This window comes from Dama dama, chromosome 7, assembly GCF_033118175.1.
Source record: "Dama dama isolate Ldn47 chromosome 7, ASM3311817v1, whole genome shotgun sequence".
NCBI lineage: Eukaryota > Metazoa > Chordata > Mammalia > Artiodactyla > Cervidae > Dama > Dama dama.
In genome coordinates this window covers 51,793,956-51,816,364 of record NC_083687.1, presented here as the reverse complement: position 1 = coordinate 51,816,364, position 22,409 = coordinate 51,793,956, and the positions used below count along the sequence as shown (strand labels likewise).

General features: G+C 53.4%; 1 protein-coding gene across 5 annotated transcripts in view; it reads right to left on the bottom strand.

Annotated features, from left to right (window-relative positions):
* The window catches only part of SLC22A23 (solute carrier family 22 member 23), a 129,838-nt gene that overhangs the window by 103,749 nt on the left and 3,680 nt on the right, over nucleotides 1–22,409 (bottom strand). The window contains exon 2 of one of the 5 annotated variants that reach the window (XM_061147719.1): nucleotides 11,254–12,100. The exons of the other annotated variants lie outside the window; for them this stretch is intronic. Coding sequence (XP_061003702.1) covers nucleotides 11,855–12,100 — 246 coding nt within the window. The 3' untranslated portion in view covers nucleotides 11,254–11,854. Of the gene's footprint in view, nucleotides 1–11,253; nucleotides 12,101–22,409 lie in introns of those variants that run through there. 5 annotated transcript variants of the gene reach the window in all.

The window sequence follows — 22,409 nt, the reverse complement described above, 5'->3', positions numbered from 1 at the left end:
AGAGAACATCTAGTATTCAGCCCCGCACACGGAGAGTCTGCCGACCCCAGGACTGGACTGTGAGTTCCTGGAAGAAAGGGACTGTCTTCAGCCTCCAAGCCAAGGTCCTCGACGGGGCAAGACAGCAGCTGGAGCTGCCGCCCGGAAGTGGATGCGTCCGTTTCTGCAGGGATCTGCGTCCACTGTGCCAGGGATCTTCTCGCCCCTCCTCCTCTCTGCAGGGATTTCTTCCAATAGGATTCAAACAGTGGACACACAGTTGATGACGCCCACAGAGGCAATATGGCAGTTAAGTGTCTCCGCCACATTTTCTGTTATTAGTCATTTTCCCCAAGGGAAAGAGAATTCTAGTTTTGTTATAACAACCCATAGAATATTGGAGATGAGAAATTTAGTTAAAACAATGAACAATTCTTGCTTAATAGAACAAATCTGTTACGTAAATTAAGCATCATCTCAACATGTGTTGAGCACCCGCCATGGTCTAGGTGTCCTGTTGGCTGCTTTGACTAAGTGTCTCATTCAGCTGTTGGAACAGCCGTACAACTCAGGCTTTATGACCAGTGAGCCCACTTTACAGATGAGGAAACTGAGGCTGAGGGGAAGCAACAAGACCAAAGTCAAATGGCTTCTCACAAGGTTATAAATCTGCGTCTGATTAAAACTCATGCTCTTTCCCCAACCATCAACTCAAAGAGACGGCTCTCATTCATGCAAACACAAACAATTCTCTGGCTTATATTATATTGCTCTAGGTTACAGCATCTGTCTTGCCAGGTATTCAGAAGACTTCAGATACATGGAAGCAAAGCATAACCATGGAAGCAGAACAAGTTTTGTTGCTACTTTATTGTTTTGATGACTAAACAAAAATAGCTGGTAACGTCCCTGTGAATGGCAAGGATGTACTCAAGGGCAGTAATTAAAAAGTAATATCCCAGTGTCTTATTTTTCATAAAATTTTAGTACCAAAATGCTGGGAAAAGTCAAGGTCAACATCCTGATTTTGAAAATGAGAAACCTGAGACCCAGAGAGGTGAAGTGACTTATTCAAGTCACCTGTGGCTGGGCCAGGACTCCTGGACTGCAGTCACCCCAGTCCAGGCTGCCGTGGAAGGTGTCACTTCCTGACAGGTGACCCTAATCCAAACTGTCCGGGTCCATCACTGCTGAGCAGGACGAGGACACGTGGTCCAACTCCTGACCTCAAGGTCACCTGTCTGCATCACCTTTACTCTGGTCCAAAGGATTTTCAAAAGTTGACTCAACATTCTAATTGGGACCAACTTTTGGGCTTCTTGTCAAATAGTCATTTTTTAAACAATAAATGAATCAGAACAGAGGAGAAGCTAAACCAGTTTTCTCCGTTTCAACATCAATCTAACCATCTTGAAAGAACGTGAACGCTAGGTGAAGAGGCGTCTTCAGACGAGGATGCTATTTGCTTCGTCTGACTCAAATCAGAAACCAGGGCGGTTGTGGATCTAGATGAGCGCCTTTTCCACGAGCACCGCTGACAGCAACTTGCTAAACAAGCTACACTGATCCCTCAGCTGCTGAACTCTCAAAAGTTCTAGTGCAACACGATTTGGGGAATTTTTACCAATCTGGTCTTTTTCTTTGCTGCACTTGGGCTGGGCAACAGTTTACCAGGGTCTCCGAGGAAGAGCACCGTTGGATAAACAAGAGCATGGAGGAGGCCAGGAGTTCGGAGACCGACGCGGGGGCGGGCCAGGCGGGGAGCAGCTGGCGCCCAGGAGAGGGTGCAGGTTCCCCGAGTTTCGGCTCTAGTCACGTGACCCGGGAGCGTCCCCTCAGCTCTCGGGGTTGCAACATCTATGACATAAAGGTCATAAAACTTGTAATATGGGTTTGTTATGAGTCAAAACTAATATAAAGCATGTGTCTGTGTAGTCTCTGGCACAAGTGATTACCGCTCATTAATTCAGTCTGCAGCTCCTTTAGGGCTTATGTCTGCTGGGAACACTTGCAGGAGAGCTAATAAAGCTACTTTCAGAAAGGGTTTGGATACTGAGAGTCTGGGTCATTCATGGAGCCTTACCCTAACTGATCCCGGCGGAAGGGTGGTACCGGGAGAGATGGGGCGAGGCGGGCAGAGACGATGCCCCTGGGGCACAGCCGTGTCCGCCGCTGGGCAGGGTCTGCAGGGCAGTGGGCGCCAGGCCCCACGGGGTCTGCGCCCCTCACACCCTTCCCCTGACCTCAGACGCAATGTCCTTCACTTCAGCAGCCACAGACGGGGACAGCATCCCAGCCACACGAACCAGACATCCCACAAACAGGCATAAACACAGTGCTTCTCTGACCCCAAGGAGAAAAAGGAGGCTGCTTCTCAAAAGCCAACAACACTATGACACCCAAAAGGGTGTTTACATTTTCCCCCCTTGAGCCAACTATTAATATCTCCAAAACACTGAGCTGAACTGGCAACGTGACAGCTCGAGGTGACAGTGTGGTTTGTCTCCTGCTGCCCAGGGCTCAGCGGGACCCGGACGTGCAGATACAGATGCAGGAGGGGCCCCGCTGTCCACATCCCGCCGGGCTGGGGGACCCCCGTGGGGAACGGCGCCTGATACCTGCACCCCCCCACCCCCAGCGGCGGACACGGCTGCTCCCAGGGGGCGTTGTCTCCAGCACTGGCTGTACAGACAGGACATGCGGCTGGAAGACACCCCTTCCTCGGGATCACTGAGGCACCAAGTTAACAGACGACTCTCCAAGATCTTCCTCGAATAAACGCAAAAGCATCCTTAGACCAACCCCAGAACAAGCTCCCCGAGGAATACCACCCACTGCCGAGAACCGGAGGGGCAGACCTCCGGGACCCACGGCAGGCTAGCCAGGTGGGCGAGGGAGATGGCAGTCAGCCAGAGCGGGGAGGCAGGGGCAGAGACCCCTCAGGCCCAAGTGGCTGCGAGTGGCCAGGCTGTGCCTCAGGTGGTCTCCTTTGCAGGTCCCCAAGGCTGCATGGGTGCGCTCACCTCCTCCCCTGCCAGGCTGGCCAGAATCACATGGGCTTTATTTACTACTGAGGACAGGCCTGGGAATGGTGGACTCCTGAGAGGAGTCTTCTGCTGGGAATGCATTTGAAATAGCAGCACTTAGGAACCTTGGGAAACCTGGGCTCTTTCTTGTAACAGTATTAACTGCATCAGGGTTGGGGCTTGGTGGGCATGGCCTTGTTAACTAACTAAGCCAGGGCACCTGAATTCCAACCTAGCCTTGGACATGCTCTAAAAGCATGCAATTCACAGATGACCAGATGAAAACCCTCCATCCACCACTGATTCAAGAGAGTAGATTTTACAAAGTTTGCCACAGGGCCACGAAGGCCACCCTCTGGGCACTCTATCCCCTCTGTCTGAGGCACGCAGGAAGCAGAAGAGAAGTGAACGGCCCATAAATGAAACTTTCAGCTGGACTGTTCTCCCCTGCAGGGCTACGTCTTTAAGACGCATTCACTTCTAAGTCAGCAGCGGAGGCATTTTCTGAAGGTGCTTGAAAGGGCACCCACAGGTGACGCAGAGAAGCTGGGGCCTGCCCTGCAGGACTTCTCAGAGCCTTTATAGACTGCACACCACAGATCCAGGAGAGGGTCTCTGTGACTGTACCTCCCAAACCTGAGGCCTTGGAAACCCTCCCCCCTACGCTTTGTAAAGGGCATTTTTCAAACTGCACAGTAAGAGATGTTGCCATGTACATTCTGTTTGCCTTATGACCTAATATACAATCACAATGCAAATTATAACATAGCAGTTCTGGGATTTTGAGCCTGGGGTGGAACACTTCAGTCACCCCTGCACCTACATGAGGGAGGGAGCCTGCCATTCACATGTGTCATAGGACAGGCAAAGGAAGCAGAGGAATGTTTTCTACATGTGATCAGAGAAAATGAAAATAACATTGTTCTGTGTCTCTATAAAGACTATAAAGGCTAACTGGTGATGGATGAACAAACACTCATTACCCTTAGAAGACATGCAGAAGGTCGACCATGGCAAAATGCAATCACCACGCACAGTTCAGCCTCCTCGAAAGGACGGGAACCTCCAGTGGACGTCACCGCCTCTTGCGGGAGGACGCTCGGCCAGCCAAGTCCAGTGGCACTTACGGATTCCTTAAGGAGTAGTTCCCTCAACAACAGACGTGAACTCAGGGACACAAACAGGTATTTCTATGTCCCTGTGCAAACCCAGGTGGCTCAGACGGTAAAGAATCTGCTGCAATGAAGGAGACCCGGGTTCGATCCCTGGGTTGGGTAGATCCCCTAGAGAAGGGAATGGCAACCCACTCCAGTATTTTTGCCTGGGAAATCACACGGACAGAGGAACCTGTCAGGCTACAGTCCATAGATTGCAAAGAGACAAGACTGAGCGACTAAAACTTCCACTTTGTGCAAAGCACAACAGCCCAAAAGTAGGAGCACCCCAAGGGTCCATAAACACATGAATGGATATGCAAAATGTCCACACACACAGTGGAATATTATTCAGCCCCCAAAAGGGAGGAGATTCTGCCACAGGCTACACCAGGGATGACCCCTGGGGACACTACACTCAATGAAATAAGTCAGTTACAAAAGGGCAAATAAGATTCTACTTATCCAAGGTTGTTAATAGTCAGATCCACGGAGACAGAGAGTCGAAGGGTGGGTGCTGGGATGCGGGGAGTGAGTGGTGAATGGGGACAAAGTCTCAGTTTAAGAAGATGAAAACGTTCTGCAGATGATGGTGGTGACGGTTGTACAACATCGTGAATGTACTTAATGCTAGTGAACCATGTACCTAAAAATGGTTAACACGGTTACGTTTTACTTAATATATATTTTATCAGAATTTTAAAAAGTGAAATAAAATTGTGTTCCAGTTCTAACAAAGATGAACCTGAGATGCCTGATCAGCGTCCTACTTAGCTCACACACAGAGGCTGCAGGAAGCACGGGGCAGCCCCTTCCTGCCCGGCAACTCCAGGAGCCGGAGCGCTGAGCGGAAAGGTGCTGAAGATCCGGGGACCACCCCTCGCCTCGTGCTGGGCAGGCGCGGAGCCGCGCCTCTGCCAGACCAGGTCTGGGTCTCACAACCTCGCATGCGTGCGACAAAGGCCACGCTGTGAACAAGCCACGCGTAAAATCACGTTTCGCAAGGTCTTCCTTCAAATCATGGGCTGATTTTACAAAACCTGGAGGAACCGAGCCCCTGGCGACTGCACACACTGTCGTTCAGAGCACCGCCTTCCTGAGCGCAGGAGAGACGCTGTCCTCTCGGCGCAGAGACGCCATCACCGTCGGAATGAACTCAGCCCCCCTGCAGAGCACGGGGCCCGCGTCCTCACTCCGGGGTCTCAGGACAAGCGCGTCCCTCGGGCCTTCACCTGCCTCAACAGGAGTCCAGTTCACCGGGGACGATGCGTGTGCACCGACGCAAACACGCTTCCCGACCAAAGGCCCGGGGACTTGAAAACGGGACAACCCCAGCGAAAGCGCCACGGCTCCCGAGCTTCAGACGTGGCCGGAACCGTGTCTGCCTGCACTTCGTGGCTTCCTTTAGGGTCTGCAGGCAGGGGAGAGGTCGGGAGGGCCGAGCCTCCCACACACCCCAGCCCTGCTGGTAAACTCTCTTCTAACCCCCTCCTCGCCCTGAAGGGGACAAGCAGGACCCTGCAAGCACGTCCACGGGAAGAGAATTCCCTGGCCCGTCCCTACACACGGGCCGCCGCTCTGCCTTCAGCTGTGGCTGGTGGCCGGCGGATGCCCCCTCTGTTTTGTTTGGTCTCCGGCTCCAAACTTAACACCAGAGCTGTCTGCCTGCAGCAGGCTCACCCAGGTCTCCCTAAGCCAGGAGGGACGGGGGTCCCCAGCACAGTTCCCCTGTGGCTGGAGAGCCTGCAGCCCAGCGCCCCCGGAGTGGGGAGGACGACCACAGCCGCACGTGGTACCTGCCCCGCGGTCAGGGGACCAGCGGGTCCTCGCAGGGCTCCTTCGGCCTCCCCAGCACCACATGGTACCCACCCCGCGGTCAGGGGACCAGCGGGTCCTCGCAGGGCTCCTTCGGCCTCCCCAGCACCACATGGTACCCGCCCCGCAGTCACGGGACCAGGGGGTCCCCATGGGGCTCCTCCCGCCGCCCCAGCACCATCCCCGGCTCCCTCATCGCCCGAGGGGTGCAGGGCAGCTGTGGGCCAGGACGCTCGCCCGGGAAGCTCTATGTAGATTCCTGCGTCCCAGAGCCTGCAGCTTCTCCCCGACAGCACCCCCTCACTCCTGCTTTCGACCCCCAGAAAGAAAAGAGAAAGAGGGAGGCTGACCCAGATGACAAGCAAGGCAGGGCCTCCCACCGGCTGCTCTGATTCTGTCAATCAGCGTGGAAGCCTCAGAACTGAAATGTAAGGAGGACCAGGAAGCCCGTACTAAGTTCTTGAACTTCACGTTCATGGAGCCTGCGCATAACGGCCGGGGAGCGATGGAAGACGGGTCAGAGGCTGTGGGAGCAGGAGCGGCCGTCGACGTGGCGGGCACGTGGACGAGGCTCACGGGAGATGCAGGGGCGAGCAGTGGACACGAGGCCGCGGGCCAGTGCTGCGCTGCCCGAGGCAGACACGCCTGCTCGGGGTGGGGTGGCGGAGCTGGGCGCTGGGAGCGCACTGCGGCTTAATTCAGGTTCAGAGGTGTAGGGGGCTTCCCTGGGGGCTCAGACGGTAAAGAGTCCACCTGCAGTGCAGGAAACCCAGGTTCGATCCCTGGGTCGGGAAGATCCTCTGGAGAAGGCAATGGCTACCCACTCCAGTATTCTTGCCTGGAGAATCCCATGGCCGGAGGAGCCTGGCGGACTACAGTCCGTGGGGCTGCAAAGAGTAGGACACGGCGGAGTGACTGAACACTTTCGATTTTTTTCTAAAAGGCATGTAAATGGGTCCAAACCCACTGAACTACATGCTTAAACTCTTCCTGTTTTATATTGTATTTAATTGTACCTCCATTAAACATTTTTTTTTGAAACTTTTTATTTTGTATTGGAATACAGCCAATGAACAATGTTGTGATAGCTTCAACTGAACAGTGAAGGGACTCAGCTGTATATATACATGTATCCCTTCTCCCCCAACTCCCCTCCCATCCAGGCGGCCACAGATCATGGAGCAGAGTCCCCGGCGTCATACGCAGGTCTGTAGGAAAAGGGCAAGTTAGCCAGGGCGGCAGTGGCCAGGCTCTCTCGCCCACTCCACACACGTGCTGCACCTGGGACCACTCGGGGCACTCCGGGACGCGGTCCTGTGCAAGCACCGCCTGAGAAGCCCCAGGAGAGTCGCGTTGCATTTTGTCATCGTCGATGCTGCCGTGTCGGCCACGAGGGAGTTAAGCAGGTCGGCCCGCTGCTGCGAATCAAGACTAGTTCCCACGGCTCCTCACAAGTTCTTCCAGCTTTCCTGCCCGCGCCTGGCCCACCCTGGTTCAGCGAACACGGAGAGACAGCGAACAGCGACACAAGGTCCTTGTTGGTGATCCATTTTAAACATCGCAGTGCTTTACCCCCATTTTTTAAAACCTGGGAGGATTGTCTTAAATGGGTCCCCAAAGATGAGGCAGAAACACCGAGCTGACTGGGGCTTCCCTCTCCTCGCCTTCCGAGGTCTCTGGTGACGGGGGTGAAGGAGACGCGGGGTGGGGGTGAGGGGTGGGGGGTGACCGCCCCGACGGAAGAGCCTGCAGGCTGGACGGACCTCGAGGAGGGAAGGCAGCAGTCCGGACTTTCCGTCTGCTCAAGGAGACGGCCACGAGCTCAAGACAGCGCGAGCGACCCCCGCAGGTGCTGTTTATTCCCCCACCCCCCGTGAATGGCACCCCCAGATGCTCGGGTCCACAGCCACCTCTCCTGTCTCCCACCCCCTCCCCACCCCATCGCCACTGCGGCCGCCTGCCTGCAGATCCGTCACTCTGCAGCAGACAGAATCGTCTGGAGAAGCTCTCTTCTTGCAAAACGGAAGTGAAGGACAGAACCACCCCCGCGCAGGGGTGAGAACCTGCTCTCGTCTCCCCGAGAGCACCTGTTGTGGGCTGAGCTGCGTCCCCAGCATGAGCTGGTGGCTCAGAACAGGACCGTACGTGGAGAAGGGGCTTCACAGAGACGGTCAAGGTCAGGCGATGTCAGCAGGGTGGGTCCCCATGGGGGGGGGGGTGGTGTCCTTGGGAAAAGGGGACACGTGGACACAGAGACACAGAGGGAGGCCCGGGTGAAGACACGCGGGGAAAAGCCGCTGTTGGGAGGGTCACTGCGCCAACACGAGGATGGAACTGTGTCCCCTCAAAATCCACCTGCAGAAGCCCTTCCCGCCGGCGCGTCAGATGTGGCGGAATCTGGACACGAGGCTTTCAGGAGGTGGAAGTGTTAGTCTCTGAGTTGTGTCCGACTCTTTGCGACCCCACGGACCCTCCGTCCGTGGGACTCTCCAGCCGAGAAGACTGGAGCGGGTTGCCATTTCCTTCTCCAGGCGATCTTCCTGACTCAGGGGTCAAACCCACATCTCCTGCATTGGCAGGCAGATTCTTCACCGTCTGAGTCATCAAGAGGTGATTAAGCCATCAAGAGGAGGTCATTGGGGGGAGGGGGTCGCACGGTGTCCTTACCGAGGAGGAAATCAGGACACAGATGCTCAGAGGAGAGACCTGAGGACCCAGGGAGGAGGCGGCACCTACCAGTCAGGGAGAGAGGCCTCGGGAGAACCCACCCTGCACAGCCTTTGACCCTGAGCCCAGCCTTGAGCCTGGGAGGGACTCGGTCCTGCTGTCTCAGCCCCAGCCCCTGGGGCTCCGATACGAGCACCCCAGCAGTGTCAGCTTCCTACAGAGTCAGGGCGAACCTCTGCTGAGGAAGGTGGGGAAGAGACGCAGGAAAGACTGTGGACTCCAGAGATGCCCGACATTTTCCTGCCTGTCTCAGAACCCAGTGTGACCCGACGTTTTCTGCCCTTGGCAGCGAGCGGACAGCATCCCTACTGGCCCGCAAGGGCTCAGACCTTCACAACTCTGAGCCGTCTCTCTCCCAAGATGAAACAAGAGCTTCCTCCTGTTTCCTGCTGCCCCTGCCCCTTGCAGGCTCCCCCACCCACGCTGTTCACATTCTCCTCGTCTCCGGGCCCGCCCCGTCCGCGGGGCATGACTCACGGGCTCTCAGCACAGCGCTGAGCAAACAGAGCCGCCCAGCAAACAGGACCGTCACACCCTCTGCACTTTGCCCCCGGGGTCCTCTCCCCTTGTGAACAGGAACCTGAGGGGTTCAGCTGCTGCCTCTGCCCTACGGGTTCAACCAGGTCGCCAAGGAGAGGCGGCTGTGGACCACGACCTCCCGCCTGGCGAGGAAAATGCCTCTTGGAGACTGAAAACCTACTCTTGGTATCAGGCGTTCGGGCTGAGTCCCTTCAATCATGTCCAACTCTTTGCGACCCCATGGACTGTAGCCCACAAGGCTCCTCTGTCCGTGGGATTCTCCAGGCAAGAATACTGGAGTGGGTTGCCATGTCCTCCTCCAGGGGATCTTCCCGACCCAGGCATCAAACCCACGTCTCTTGCGTCTCCTGCACTGGCAGAAGGGTTCTTTCCCACCAGCCCCACCTGGGAGGCCCTCAATATCATAAATGGTCTTTAAACCCTGGTCACCCCCACCCTCCCGCCTGCTCAGGTCGTCAGCTTCCCCCAGATTGCTGCTGGACTGAGACCCATAACCAAGCCTCAAGGATTTCTTTCTTCACCGGCCTCCCTGGAATCACTTCTCTGAGACTCTGGTCAAAACTCCAGTCAACGGAGGACCAGAGTTACAAACAGGGAAAAATAAGATGGCAGGTGAGTGACTTATTAAGGAGAGAAATCACTGTTTATGCCTAAACCACAATTCAATCCAGACCTGTAATCTGCAGACACACAAAACCCAAAAAAACCCTCAAAACAGCCTCATAACCTTGATGATACCCGTTTTTGAAAAGCGGCTTCTTCTGGGACTTTCCAGAGAAAGGATTAAAAATAAAACTTCTATCATGATGAAATAATAAAAAACCCTCCCCTGGAGCCTAGAAGACGTTACAGTTCACCCACCATGCGACCGCTCCAGAAGCTTCCAGACGCGCCACTGTCTCTCTGTACTGTCTCTCTCTGGGTGACCGCTGACCGAGGCATCTTTGCTTCCTACTGCAAAGTTACCTCTAAGAGCCAGCTAACGCACCCCAGCCCCGGAATGCTCCACCAGGCCTCCACGTCTGCAGCCCCGGATAGCCCTTCCTATCAGGACTCCGAGCACAGACCCTCAGAAGGACAGTGAGCGGGACAGGCGGACAGCACGGTGAGCGTCTAAGGAGGGAAAGATCTCACTGGCTGGGGAAGCCGGGGGTTCGAGCCTCCCCGAAGTGGGCAGCGGGCTCCAGTCAGCGGAGGGGCCCCAGGCCAGCAGCTCTGGAGACCCTCCAAGGCTGACTGTCAGAGGCACACGTGTCGTGGGCGACGTCACACCTGGACCACAGCAGGTTCGCTGCCTGTGCTGGGGCGGGGTGGGGGGCACCCTGATCGCGGCTCTGATGCTGTGAATGGTGCTCTTCACGGCCTGTGCTGGGGTGGGGTGGGGGGCCCCCCGATCCCCTGACCCGTGCTCGTGCTCAGGGTTGGGGGGGGCACCCTGATCGCGGCTCTGAAGCCGTGAACGGTGCTCTTCACGGCCTGTGCTGGGGCAGGGGGCACCCTGATCGCGGCTCTGACACGGTGAACGGTGCTCTTCACGGCCTGTGCTGCGGGCGGGGGGCACCCTGATCGCGGCTCTGACGCCGTGAACGGTGCTCTTCACGGCCTGTGCTGCGGGCGGGGGGCACCCTGATCGCGGCTCTGACGCCGTGAACGGTGCTCTTCACGGCCTGTGCTGGGGCGGGGGGCACCCTGATCGCGGCTCTGACGCCGTGAACGGTGCTCTTCACGGCCTGTGCTGGGGGCGGGGGGCACCCTGATCGCGGCTCTGACGCCGTGAACGGTGCTCTTCACGGCCTGTGCTGGGGCGGGGGGCACCCTGATCGCGGCTCTGACGCCGTGAACGGTGCTCTTCACGGCCTGTGCTGGGGCGGGGGGCACCCTGATCGCGGCTCTGACGCCGTGAACGGTGCTCTTCACGGCCTGTGCTGGGGGCGGGGGGCACCCTGATCGCGGCTCTGACGCCGTGAACGGCGCTCCTGCGCTGTTCTGGCCTCCAGCGCTTGCTCCCAGGGGCCAGCTCCCCTTTCCTGCCCCTGAAAACACTATCAAACCACCTCAAGGGGAATTACTACGGAAAAGACTGGTCTGAATTAGGGCCATTTTGAAAATAAATACCTGTCACTTGCAAATAAATGTTTCCTTTACAAGTAATTAACCACTATTCTAAGCAGAGGTTCAAAGGGCCTGTTTAATGAGGGGCGGACTTGTTGGCGACTCCGGTTTACAGGTAAACTCCGCTGGGTGCTGTTTCACAACGTGCCTCCCGGGGCAGGCCGGCCCTGGTGGAAGGCTCTCAGACCCTCAGATGCCCCTCCACGGGGCTGACGGCCATTCCCGGCCTCTCTGCAGCACGGACCCGCGTTCCAGGGGAGCCGTGGTCTCAGCTGGGCTGCCCCCGGCCGTCTGTTGGCTGGGCGTCTATACCACACAGTGGACGTCTACACAAGCCTGGACCTGAACCCTCGACATTGGGGGGATCACCCTTTGCTGCTCCTCAGAGAGCAGCACCCCTGCTCCCTGCTCCCCGGGAGTCTCTAGCACCCCGTCCTCCTCTGACGTGACAGCCACGTGTGCTCAGGGGAAGCACAGACCACTGGAGATACCCGAGGACCTTTACAACAGCGGATGCCGGGGGTCTGCAGATGCTCCCCAAAGTTCCCCAGGTGCGCCCCTGATCCTAGATCCAGAAAGAGCAACTCTGTCCACACGGACCTTGCATTGGAAGAAAAGACTGTGGCGAGCAGGTCTGGAAAACACTGGCTTAAAGCCAGGATGGGGCCCAGGGCCCAGGATGAAGCGCAGTGTGATGAGCCGCTGGTTCAGACGCATCGCGTGGCCCTTCACGGTCCTCAGCAGCTCCTGGAAATGGGAAGTCAGGCCTGAGCTGACCTGCAGTTACGTTCTCTCCATCTGAGAATTAAGTCAGCTTCCCCACCCCCACCCCCCAGGAGGGCAGAGAATGATTCCACTTACACGAGGTGCTGAGCAGTCAATTCACAGAGACAGAAAGTAGACGGTGGCGCCCAGGGGCTGCGGGACAGGGAGCTGGTGTTTGATGGGGACAGGGGTCCAGTTTGGGAAGACTCTTAGAAAATTCTGGCGGAGGATGGAGGTGATGGTCGCACAACACGGTGACTGTCCTCAACGCCGTCACACTGTGCGCTCACCAAGGGTTCAAATGGCCAACTTTATGTTGTGACGATTTCACCACAATTGTGGAAAAAGTTTTAAAGTAGGACAAGGACTCCGTGTTTTCTGCAGACGCTCATGTACGTCCATTTGGGAATAGTGGAATGCCTCAGGAAGAAGCCACCAAGAGTGGCCAATCTGTAAAGCACCTTTTTTTGTTTTTTGTTTTTTAAGCACACAGACACACTTTATTATCTACACTTAATATTCCCTGTTGACCAGATAATTTTTAATAGAGGTGAAAAGAGGGAAACCATGATCATTCATGGTCCCCGCACACAGACGTCACTCTGCAGACACTTTGATTCATCTCCCTGCTGATAAATACTCACCCTGATAACTGGGATCACTATACATACTTACAACCTTCACACTTAGAGGATAATTGCTTTACATTATTGTGCTGGTTTCTGCCACAATCAACATGAACCAGACACAGGTGTCTGTGTGTCCCCTTCCTCCTGAAACGCCTCCCAGGCCCTCCCCATCCCACCCCTCCAGCTCGTCTCGAGCGCTAGCTTGAGCTCCCTGCATCATACAGCGAATTCCCACGGGCTCCTTCACACATGGTGATGTATGTGCTTCCACGAGACTCTCAATTCATCCCTCCCTCTCCTTCCCCCGCTGTGTCCACAGGTCTGTTCTCTATGTCTGTGTCTCCACTACTGCCCTGCAAATAGGTTCATCCATAGCATCTTTCTAGTTTCCATATGCATGGGTTGATATACACAATATTTGTCTATCTGACTTATTCACTCTATATAATAGGCTCTAGGTTCATCCGCCTCATTAGGACTGACTCAAATGCATCCTTTTTTGTGGCTGAGTAATGTTCCATTGTATACATGGACCATAATTTCTGTATCTAGTCACCTGTCGATGGACATGTAGGTTGCTTCCACGTCCTAGCTATTGTAAAAACTGTTGCAACAAACAGCGCGGTACATGCCTCTCTTTCGATTATGGCTTTCTCAGGGTATATGCCCGGCAGTGGGGTTGTTGGGTCACATGGTACTCCTGTTTCTAGCTTTTTAAGGACGGTCCATACTGCTCTCCATAGCGGCCGTATCAAGTTACATTCTCACCAACACTGCAAGAGGGTTCCCTTTGCTCCACATCCTCTCCAGCACTACTGTTTGTAGATTTTTTGATGATGGTCATTCTGATGAGGGTGAAGTAATACCTCATTGTAGTTTTGTTTGCATTTCTCTAATAATGATCAGTGCTTAGGATCTTTCATGTATTTGTTGGCCATCTGTCTGTCTTCTTTAGGTCTTCTGCCCATTTTTTGATTGGGTTGTTTGTTTGGTATTAAGCTGCTTGTATGTTCTGCAGATTAATTGTCAGTTGTTTCATTTACAGTTATTTTCTCCCATTTTGAGGGTTGTCTTTTAATCTTGTTTATTGTTTCCTTTGCTGTGCAAAAGCTTGCAAGTCCCATATGTTTACTTATGTTTTTATTTCCATTACTCTAGGAGGTGGGTCACAGAGGATCTTGCTATGATATATGTCAAAGAATGTACCGCCTATGTTTTCCTCTAAGAGCTTTATAGTTTTTGGCCTTACATTTAAATCTTTAATCCAATTTGAGTTTATCTTTGTGTGTGGTGTTAGAAAGTATTCTAGTTCCATTCTTTTGCGTAGCTGTCCAGTTTACCCAGCACCACTTATTGAAGAGGCTGTCTTTTCTCCATTGTGTATTCTTGCCTCCTTTGTTAATGATAAGGTGCCCATAGGTGCATGGGTTTATCTCTGGGCTTTCTATCTTGTTCCAGGGGTCTATATTTCTGTTTTTGTGCCAGTACCATACTTTCTTAATAACTGTAGCTTTGCAGGATAGAGAGAAGTCAGGAAGGTTGATTCCTCCAGGTCCATTCTTCTTTTACAAGATTGCTTTGGCTATTCAGGGTCCTGTGTGTGTCCATACAAATTGTGAAATTTTTTGTTTTAGTTCTGTGAAAAATACCATTGGTAGTTTGATAGGGCTTGCATTGAATCTATAGATTGCTTTGGGTAGTACAGGCAAAGAAGGAACCTACCTCAATATGATAAAGGCCCTATACAACAAACCCACAGCAAACATTATTCTCAATGGTGAAAAATTGAAAGCATTTCCTCCAAGATCAGGAACAAGACAAGGGTGCCCACTCTTGCTATTATCATTCAACATAGTTTTGGAAGTCCTGCTGCTGCTGCTGCTGCTGCTGCTAAGTCGCGTCAGTCGTGTCCGACTCTGTGCGACCCCATAGACGGCAGCCCACCAGGCTCCCCCGTCCCTGGGATTCTCCAGGCAAGAACACTGGAGTGGGTTGCCATTTCCTTCTCCAATGCATGAAAGTGGTAAGTGAAAATGAAGTCGCTCAGTTGTGTCTGACTCTTAGTGACCCCACGGACTGCAGCCTACCAGGCTCCTCTGTCCATGGGATTTTCCTAGCCACAGCAATCAGAGAAGAAAAAGAAATAAAAGGAATCCAGATTGTAAAAGAAGAAATAAAACTCTATTTGCAGATGACATGATACTATACATAGAAAACCCTCAAGATTCCACCAGAAAATTACTAGAGCTAATCAATGAATATAGCGAAGTCACAGGATAAAAATTAACATATAGACATCCCTTGTATTCTTATATACTAACAATAAAAAATCAGAAAGAGGAGTTAAGGAAACAATCCCATCCACCACTGCAACGAAAAGAATAAAATACCTAGGGATATACCTACCTAAAGAGACAAAACACGGTACATAGAGAACTATGAGACACTGATGAAAGAAATCAAAGGTAACACAAACAGATAGAGAGACATACCATGTCCTTGGATTGGAAGAGTCACTATTGTGAAAATGACTATACTACCCAAAGTAAAGCATCTTTTAAACACACAGAGAAAGCAGCTTTTAATCTAATCTGGGAGGAAACAGTCTGCAGCGCAAATTACGGGGCTGAGTGCATAACCATCCATAGTTTAATATGACCCCTCGGAGGCTGGTGGCTGGCTTACACCAGTGCTGTTGCCATTGCACGTATTCTTTAAATGATGCTAAGAAGTAAAATGTGACCGTCAGCCAGCAGGAATCAAGTTATACAAAGACTGACCCTCTTCCCCACTTAAAAAAAAAAAAGCTGACGAACACTTAACCAGCATCCTCCCCGCGGGCTCCTGTGACTCAGCGCGGGGTCCGCTGCTCAGATAAGGAAACTGGCTCACTTCTCTGAGGAGCAGGCTTTCCAGTGCCGGGAGCCTCCCAGGCCCCTTGGAGCCCTGCAGGCCCCCTCCTAACGAGACACTCAGTGCTCAACTGGTTAGGGCTGTGCCCCCAGACCCAGGCCCCCCAAAAGTGAGTTAGACTTTCGCTGCAAGACAGCGAGAAAGAGACACAAACACGGGGAAGGAAAAGCAGAAGGAGAAGGATGTGAAATTGGGAAGCGAGAGGCGGGACGGCAGGGGAACACTTGCTGGGCTTCGCAGCGCTGACCCCTGGCTCTGTGAACACGGACGGGCGCGCGGCCCCTGGGGGCACCCCAGGAGGGCCGCGTTTGGCTTCCGGCTCCATGGTTGGCACCTTCGTCTTGGGAACCATACGAGCAAGAGGGCCTGCGTTTTCATCTTGCAAGTTACGTGGCTGGTCTTGAGTAGAAGAAAAGTTTGCAGACCCGCCTTCAGGGCAGGGGTGGGGGCAACGCTTGGCCCCACACTTCAGTGCCCGTCCAGGGGCTTGCTCCAAGCCCCCTCTGCCCTGGAGCTAACAGCTGAGGCCATCTGTACCTATTTCCAGAAGAAAAGCCTCAGGAAGCATGGTCTTGCCGATTCCACACCAAGCTTAAGGAGCCAGGTAAGTTACCTCCTGAGTCTCTGGGAAGACGACTTTGTCTGAAGCATTTAATGGTGAAGGCATCCATATTCATTTATTCTCCATTCATTGCCGAAAAGAGCCATGTCTAGTCCCTTTCACCCCCAAAAAGAACAGCCACTCTTGTCTTCTGTCACAAGGTCTGGAGGGGTCCCCCACCCTGGGTAACTGCACAGTTTCAGAACTGTGTTCTGAAACCTGCCTCCTCGGCCCTGAGTGGACATAAGAATTGCACCCAGGAATCCGGCGTTGGACAGAGGCCCACACTGGCCAATGCCTGACCAAAGACCGGGTGAGCAAAACCCAGTCTGGGGTGGGTGGAGGGGAGCCAACTCCAGGAGAAGCAGACACAGCTTCCAAAAGGCTGAAGAAGGTGGCAGAGCCCCTGAAACAGCCCCCTGCCCCACTTTCTGGCCTCAGATCCCACCCTGGGTTTCCTCAACCATTTCTGCATTTTTCCAACCAATTTCTTCTCTATTTTGTTAATGTCATTGGAAACTTGTTTTCTTACTTGCAACCAGACAAGTCCTGAGACGAGAGGGTCAGTCAGCACTTCATCTATGCAAATGAGGACCCAAGAGCCCGCTGGTGGTTTTCTAGGACAGCAATGATTTGCTGTAGGGGAAACCCGCTTCAACCAGCCCATAAGCCTGCCCCTTTCCCAGAAACACAGGCTTGTGAATCTCCAGGTCACTTGTCTGGGGGAGGTCAGCTCCTACACAGTGACCAGCAAGGGGTAAACACTGAGAGAAGCAGAGATCCAGGTCTGTGGACCACCAAGGTCAGGTCAAGGCCTCCCATAGACAGAACCAGGAACACCGCCGGAGGTGGAGCCTGGCCCTTTCCCCTGCTTGCACCTGCCCTGAAGTCCTCTCCCCGATCCTTGCGGTCAGGGCTCAGGTTACCCTCTGCCCCTGTTTAAAATTCCACTTTCTCTCCATCCGTTTCCACCCAGCACAGCCAACCAGACTTCCAAACTCAGAACACTGTCTTCCATCAAAGGGCATGGACTCAGATTTCTGACCCAGGACCTCAGTGGAGGCAAGGAAGCCTCCCCACTCTTCCACCCACCAGGAGGTCAGGAAGCTCCTCTCCTTTATCAGATCCCTGGGCCCTGTGGCCAGAGACCTGCTCTGTTTTCATGTGAGAACCACAAATACCTCCCAGTGCCTTCAAGGCTCTTTCAGGCAAACCCCCCCTGGAGGCCCCTCTTGGCCGGCCCCCTCCGGCCCCCTGGATTGGGACAGCCAGTCTGAAAGGTGCACCTGGCTTTCCGTGTCATCAGTTTCCGGGTGAAGGTGTGAGACGCCCTGGAACGGCTGCAGGATAAACTGCCCGTCCAGGTGTGGTCTATCAGCTCCTCCCCATCTAAGCATTTCTGACCTGACTCGCTCAGCCAGTCCTCACCCCACAGATGAGGAGGAAAGGAATCTGAGATTTCCAGGTGCCTCCTGGAGGGTGGGGGCCTCGCTCCCATTCTTGCTCCCCGCTGGCGCGGGGCGGGGGGGAGCCCTGAGCCCCCTCTACCCATGAAGGCCCTATAGATGAATGGGTCGTAACCTCCCTGCCAAACCAGAGAGCACCAGTCTTTTCATGACATGAGTTCAGGCGAGCTGATGTGTATGGTGAGGACTCAGTGGGTGAAAGGTACACGTCTAGTGGGGAGATGGACAGACACACAGCCAGTGCTGGGGGCATTGTGTGTAGACCCGGCGGATCTAAAGGATGAACAGGGACCGGCGGGCCGGCGGAAGAGGAAAGCGTTCCAGGAAAAGGGCTCAGAAGGCAGAAGGAGCAAAGATCAGGGAAGCTGCCGGCCAGGTCTGCACGGCCTACTGCAGGAAGCCACAGTAACAGCCCCCAGCCACGCCCATCCTCCGGCAGCAGCAGGACCCCACCTCTGATTGACTGGTAAAGATGAAGATAAAGGGCAGGGTACCCCCCATCACCCCCGTCCTCCAGGTGGGGCCCCAGGGCGGAGGCAGGCACACCCTCAGGCGGAGCGGGTGAGAGATCCTAACCCTGCAGCTCCAACTCTGGACAGGCCAGTGACCGCCCGCCTCCTTCCCCGCCCTGAACTGAACTTCGGACTTGTAGATAACACCACAGTCAGCCGTGCCCGGGACAGACTTTCACCCATGCCGGGCGCTGGGCATAGGTGAAGCTGGTTGAATGGACCCCACGCTAGCTGGAGGCTTCCCGTTTCAGGGCCCTCAACCTTGGGGAAATTTACTTAGCAGCCTCCCCTTTGGAGCCAGAGAGCAAGAGAAAATGCTGGAACTCTCCAAGGCCGGTGCTTCTCCTATCAACAGCGCTGGGGCCCGGTCAGGTCCACTTGTCCAAGGCCTGTGGTGGACCTGCTGGCCATGGCTCCCCTTCAGGCCCCGCTTGGGGTCAGCAGCCTCCCTCCGGCAGGAGAAACAGGCCCGGCCTCCCTGTCGCCTGTCCGCGGGGCCCCAAGCAGGGTCGACCCCAGCCCCCATCTCACCCCACAGGCCCTCCCCGGGCGCCTGCCTTTCCAGCCCCTCTCTCTTGGCCGGCTGAGCTCATCTTGTGACTGTGAGTCACCCCGGCCCATGCTCCAGGCCACCCTGCAGATCCGGGCTCCCGCAGGCCCCAGGGCCCTTGCAGAAGCCGCTCGCTCTCCAAGGGAAAGACCCCCGAGCACTCACGCCCCGCCTCCATCTCTCGGCATCTCAGGCCTCAGTGTCAACGAGGCCGGTTCGCCCGGCCCAGGCGCTCTGCTCTCTCTCTCTCAGTTCCCTTTCTTTCCGTGCACTCGGCTCGGTTTGTAATTAAAAAGTCACGATGATTAGCTAAGGTGCACCTCCCTCGTTAGTCTATCAGCTCGGTGGGACCTGCGCTATTTCTGCCTGGCGCTGTATCCCCAACACAAACCACACCGCCTGGCCCAGGATCCGCACTCCTGTCCGCGGAAGGGAGAAGGGGGGCGATGGGGGAGGTTAGGAAGAAAAGACAGGAATGGCCCAGGGCACACTCAGGGGCCTGCTGATCGCCTAACAACGGCTTCAAAGAATGAATGAGAAAGCCGGGTGCGCAGAGTTTGCAGACGTGCCCGGGGCAAACGCTCCAGCCGCCAGCCCTGCATCCTGACCATTTGGTCCAGCCGGCTCCAAGCCAGGACGGACAGGCCGAGTCCAACATGCTTCTGTTGTTGTTGTTCAATCAGTCGTGTCTGACTCTGTGACCCCGTGAACTGCCGCACGCCAGGCTTCCCTGTCCTTCACCACCTCTCGGAGTTTGCTCACATTCCTGTCCACTGAGTCCATGATGCTATCCGTCCGTCTCATCCTCTGTTCTTAAATGACATCAACTTTTGTTTTAAAATTATTTATTTTCATTGGAGGCTAATGACTTCACGATCCTGCGGTGGTCTTTGCCGTACACTGACATGAATCAGCCACGGGTGGACATGTGTCTCCCATCCTGAATCCCCTCCCACCCCCCTCCCCACACCCCACAAGTGACATCCACTGTTGACTCAGTACTACCTGGGACTGAAGGCCAAGATGAACCGAGGCTTGTAGAAAAGGCCAAAGACAAGAGGTTGTGCAGCTGATCCAGCAGACCGAGAAGATGAAGGAAAGGTGAGACCTGGGACGAACACCGTCCCCCAAAAGATGGAAGAGCTGCTTAGTAACTGCGCAACATCCTGTCTCTCCATCAGTGAGGACCAGGCCGGATTCTACACAAAGGAGCTCGTCACGAGCAAGTCAAAGCCTTTGAGAAAAGCTGCTATACCCGCTGACCTAACATTTGTTTTCCTTCCCAGTAATTTACCCTAATAGCTCAAAAGAAGCAATTCTGACCCTACAACACCAAATCAAAAAAGTACTGAGATCATAAAAATATTAGAAGACAGTGTTTTTGCCCTAATATTCCAGGATTGTAGAAGCCCTAAATCTAACACAAAACCCAGAAACCATGAAAAACTCATTTGACACTATCCAAACCAAAAGTCTGTGCGCGATGAAAACACGACAAGCAAAATCAAAAGACAAACAACACACTGTGGGGAAAAAAACATTCACAAAACATCCCGAACACTTAATTTACTTTATGCATGATGTACTTCTGTAAATCAGTAAGAAAATAATGCCCTCCCCCCAAAGATACACACACAAAGGACGTGAAGATGCAGTTCACAGAAAAGGAAAGAAAAATGGCTCGAAAATTTTCAGAGATGTTTAACCTCGCTCCTCAGAAGACAATGCAAGTAACAGCAATGACCACAGACAATTTCTCATTTAGAACTGGGACAATGCTCCAGGGGTGGGCGGGGTGGGGGTAGTGTGGGAACAGGCCTCCCGCCTAATCAATGCAAGTGTGAATTGGTAATAAGATCTCTATGGAGAGCGCTTTGACAACATCTATCAAAATAAAAATACAGCCTCCACTTCTACGTTTCCTGTGTGCCGGAATTTCACTGTACGTTATATAATAAGCAAAAGGCCCCCTTAGAAGGTGAGAAAATAAGAGAGGAGGCTGCCCGCACTGGTGCACACCCTTCCCCCACACAGGTGATCAAGAAGCATGAGACAGTGCGTATGGCATATTGAGGTTTAGGAGAGAAGATAGATATAAATGAAAATAGAATATTTTTGGAAGGATACATAAGAAACTGTAACCATGGTTGCTTTTGAAGAGGGAACTTAGACGCAGAGATGGTGAGAAATCTTGCTTTTATTCTTTATGTTCTGTCCCATGTGGGTGCATTTTTTTTTTATTACGGTCAGTTCCTTAAAAAAAAAAAAAAAAAGACATGCACAGACATGTTCACTGCTGTGTTGTATATAGCAGGCAGACTAAACAAAACCACACTGGGATGACCTACAGGTAAGTTCTTTCTAAAACTATTCCTATTGTGATGATATTGTAATCATTCTCCATCCTAATTGTACTGAGCCACTTGAAACAACTTCTAGTGTTGAGCCCCAGAAAAAGAAGTCCAATTATTTCCTGGGATATTTAAACAACTCCCAGGTTACACAGGAGAAGAGCCAACAATCTATGAGAGTTCTTGGCAGATAGAAAAAAACACCAGGACACTGGAGATGAGCAAGCACCTTAAATTTCACGTACAGAAAGAGAGCAGGTTAGGAAGTGTTACTGACACTGATTTTAGGCAAAATTCTAAGGGTTGTTCAAGGAAGTGGAGAGCATTAGAAACCAACAAGGGTTCACTCTGAACAATACAGGGCTCACTATGCAAATTATTGAGGCGTGTTTTAAACCCAGCAGAGCTGTGTTAAGCGCGACAATCTTCCTACGTGGGCTGGGGAAAAAAGGAAGAGCAAGCAACAGCACGTGGAAGCTGAGGACCAACTTCATGATCCACTCGAGGCTGGTGAACCGACTTAAAGCTCAAGACCACACAGTGTTAAGAGCGGTCTTGGATGGCTCAACATTCTTAACCAAAGGCACCAACACGTGAAAATGCCCTGAAGACTTTACGGGGCGGCACGAAAGTGGCATCATCAGCATTATTTTGAAGGCACCGTGGATCCTGAAACACCAGGGACCAAGGCAAAGAAGAGAAATTTACAAAGACAGAAATAAAGTAGAAATAAAAAAAGATCCTAACAGGAGAGATCTAGCAACCCTAAACTAGCAAGCATGCCACACACGGGCACCGGCTGAGAAAGCCCTGCCTGAACAGGATCCCATCGAACTTTGGGGACTGTGGCCTCAAGGTAGACAGATGATGCGTCTACTGAAAGCCTTCATGAGCTGACCGTGAATTTCATGAGTGGAAGATTCTGATCAGAACAGATCAGGGTGTGTGTGCCTGCTGGCCGTGTCCTGGGCGGTCTGCTTAAGAGACACGCACACCGTGTGAAGCTGTCAGAAGGGTAAATGCTGTTCCTTACGGAAGGACTGAAGGAGCTGGAGATTTCCTAGCCAGGGAAGAACCCAGCCCTTGTACCCTCAGATATCGGAGCAGGTGTGATACGAAGGAAGAAGAATCGTTCGGAGGAGAATGCTGCACAAACAGGCATGAGACGATCCTTGTTGTCGCCGCCAAAAGCACATCTTTCTGTTGGAAGAGCTGCTGAGAAGTGGGCTGCTAGCTCGCGGGGCTCTCAGCAAGGGACGGCCATGCCGG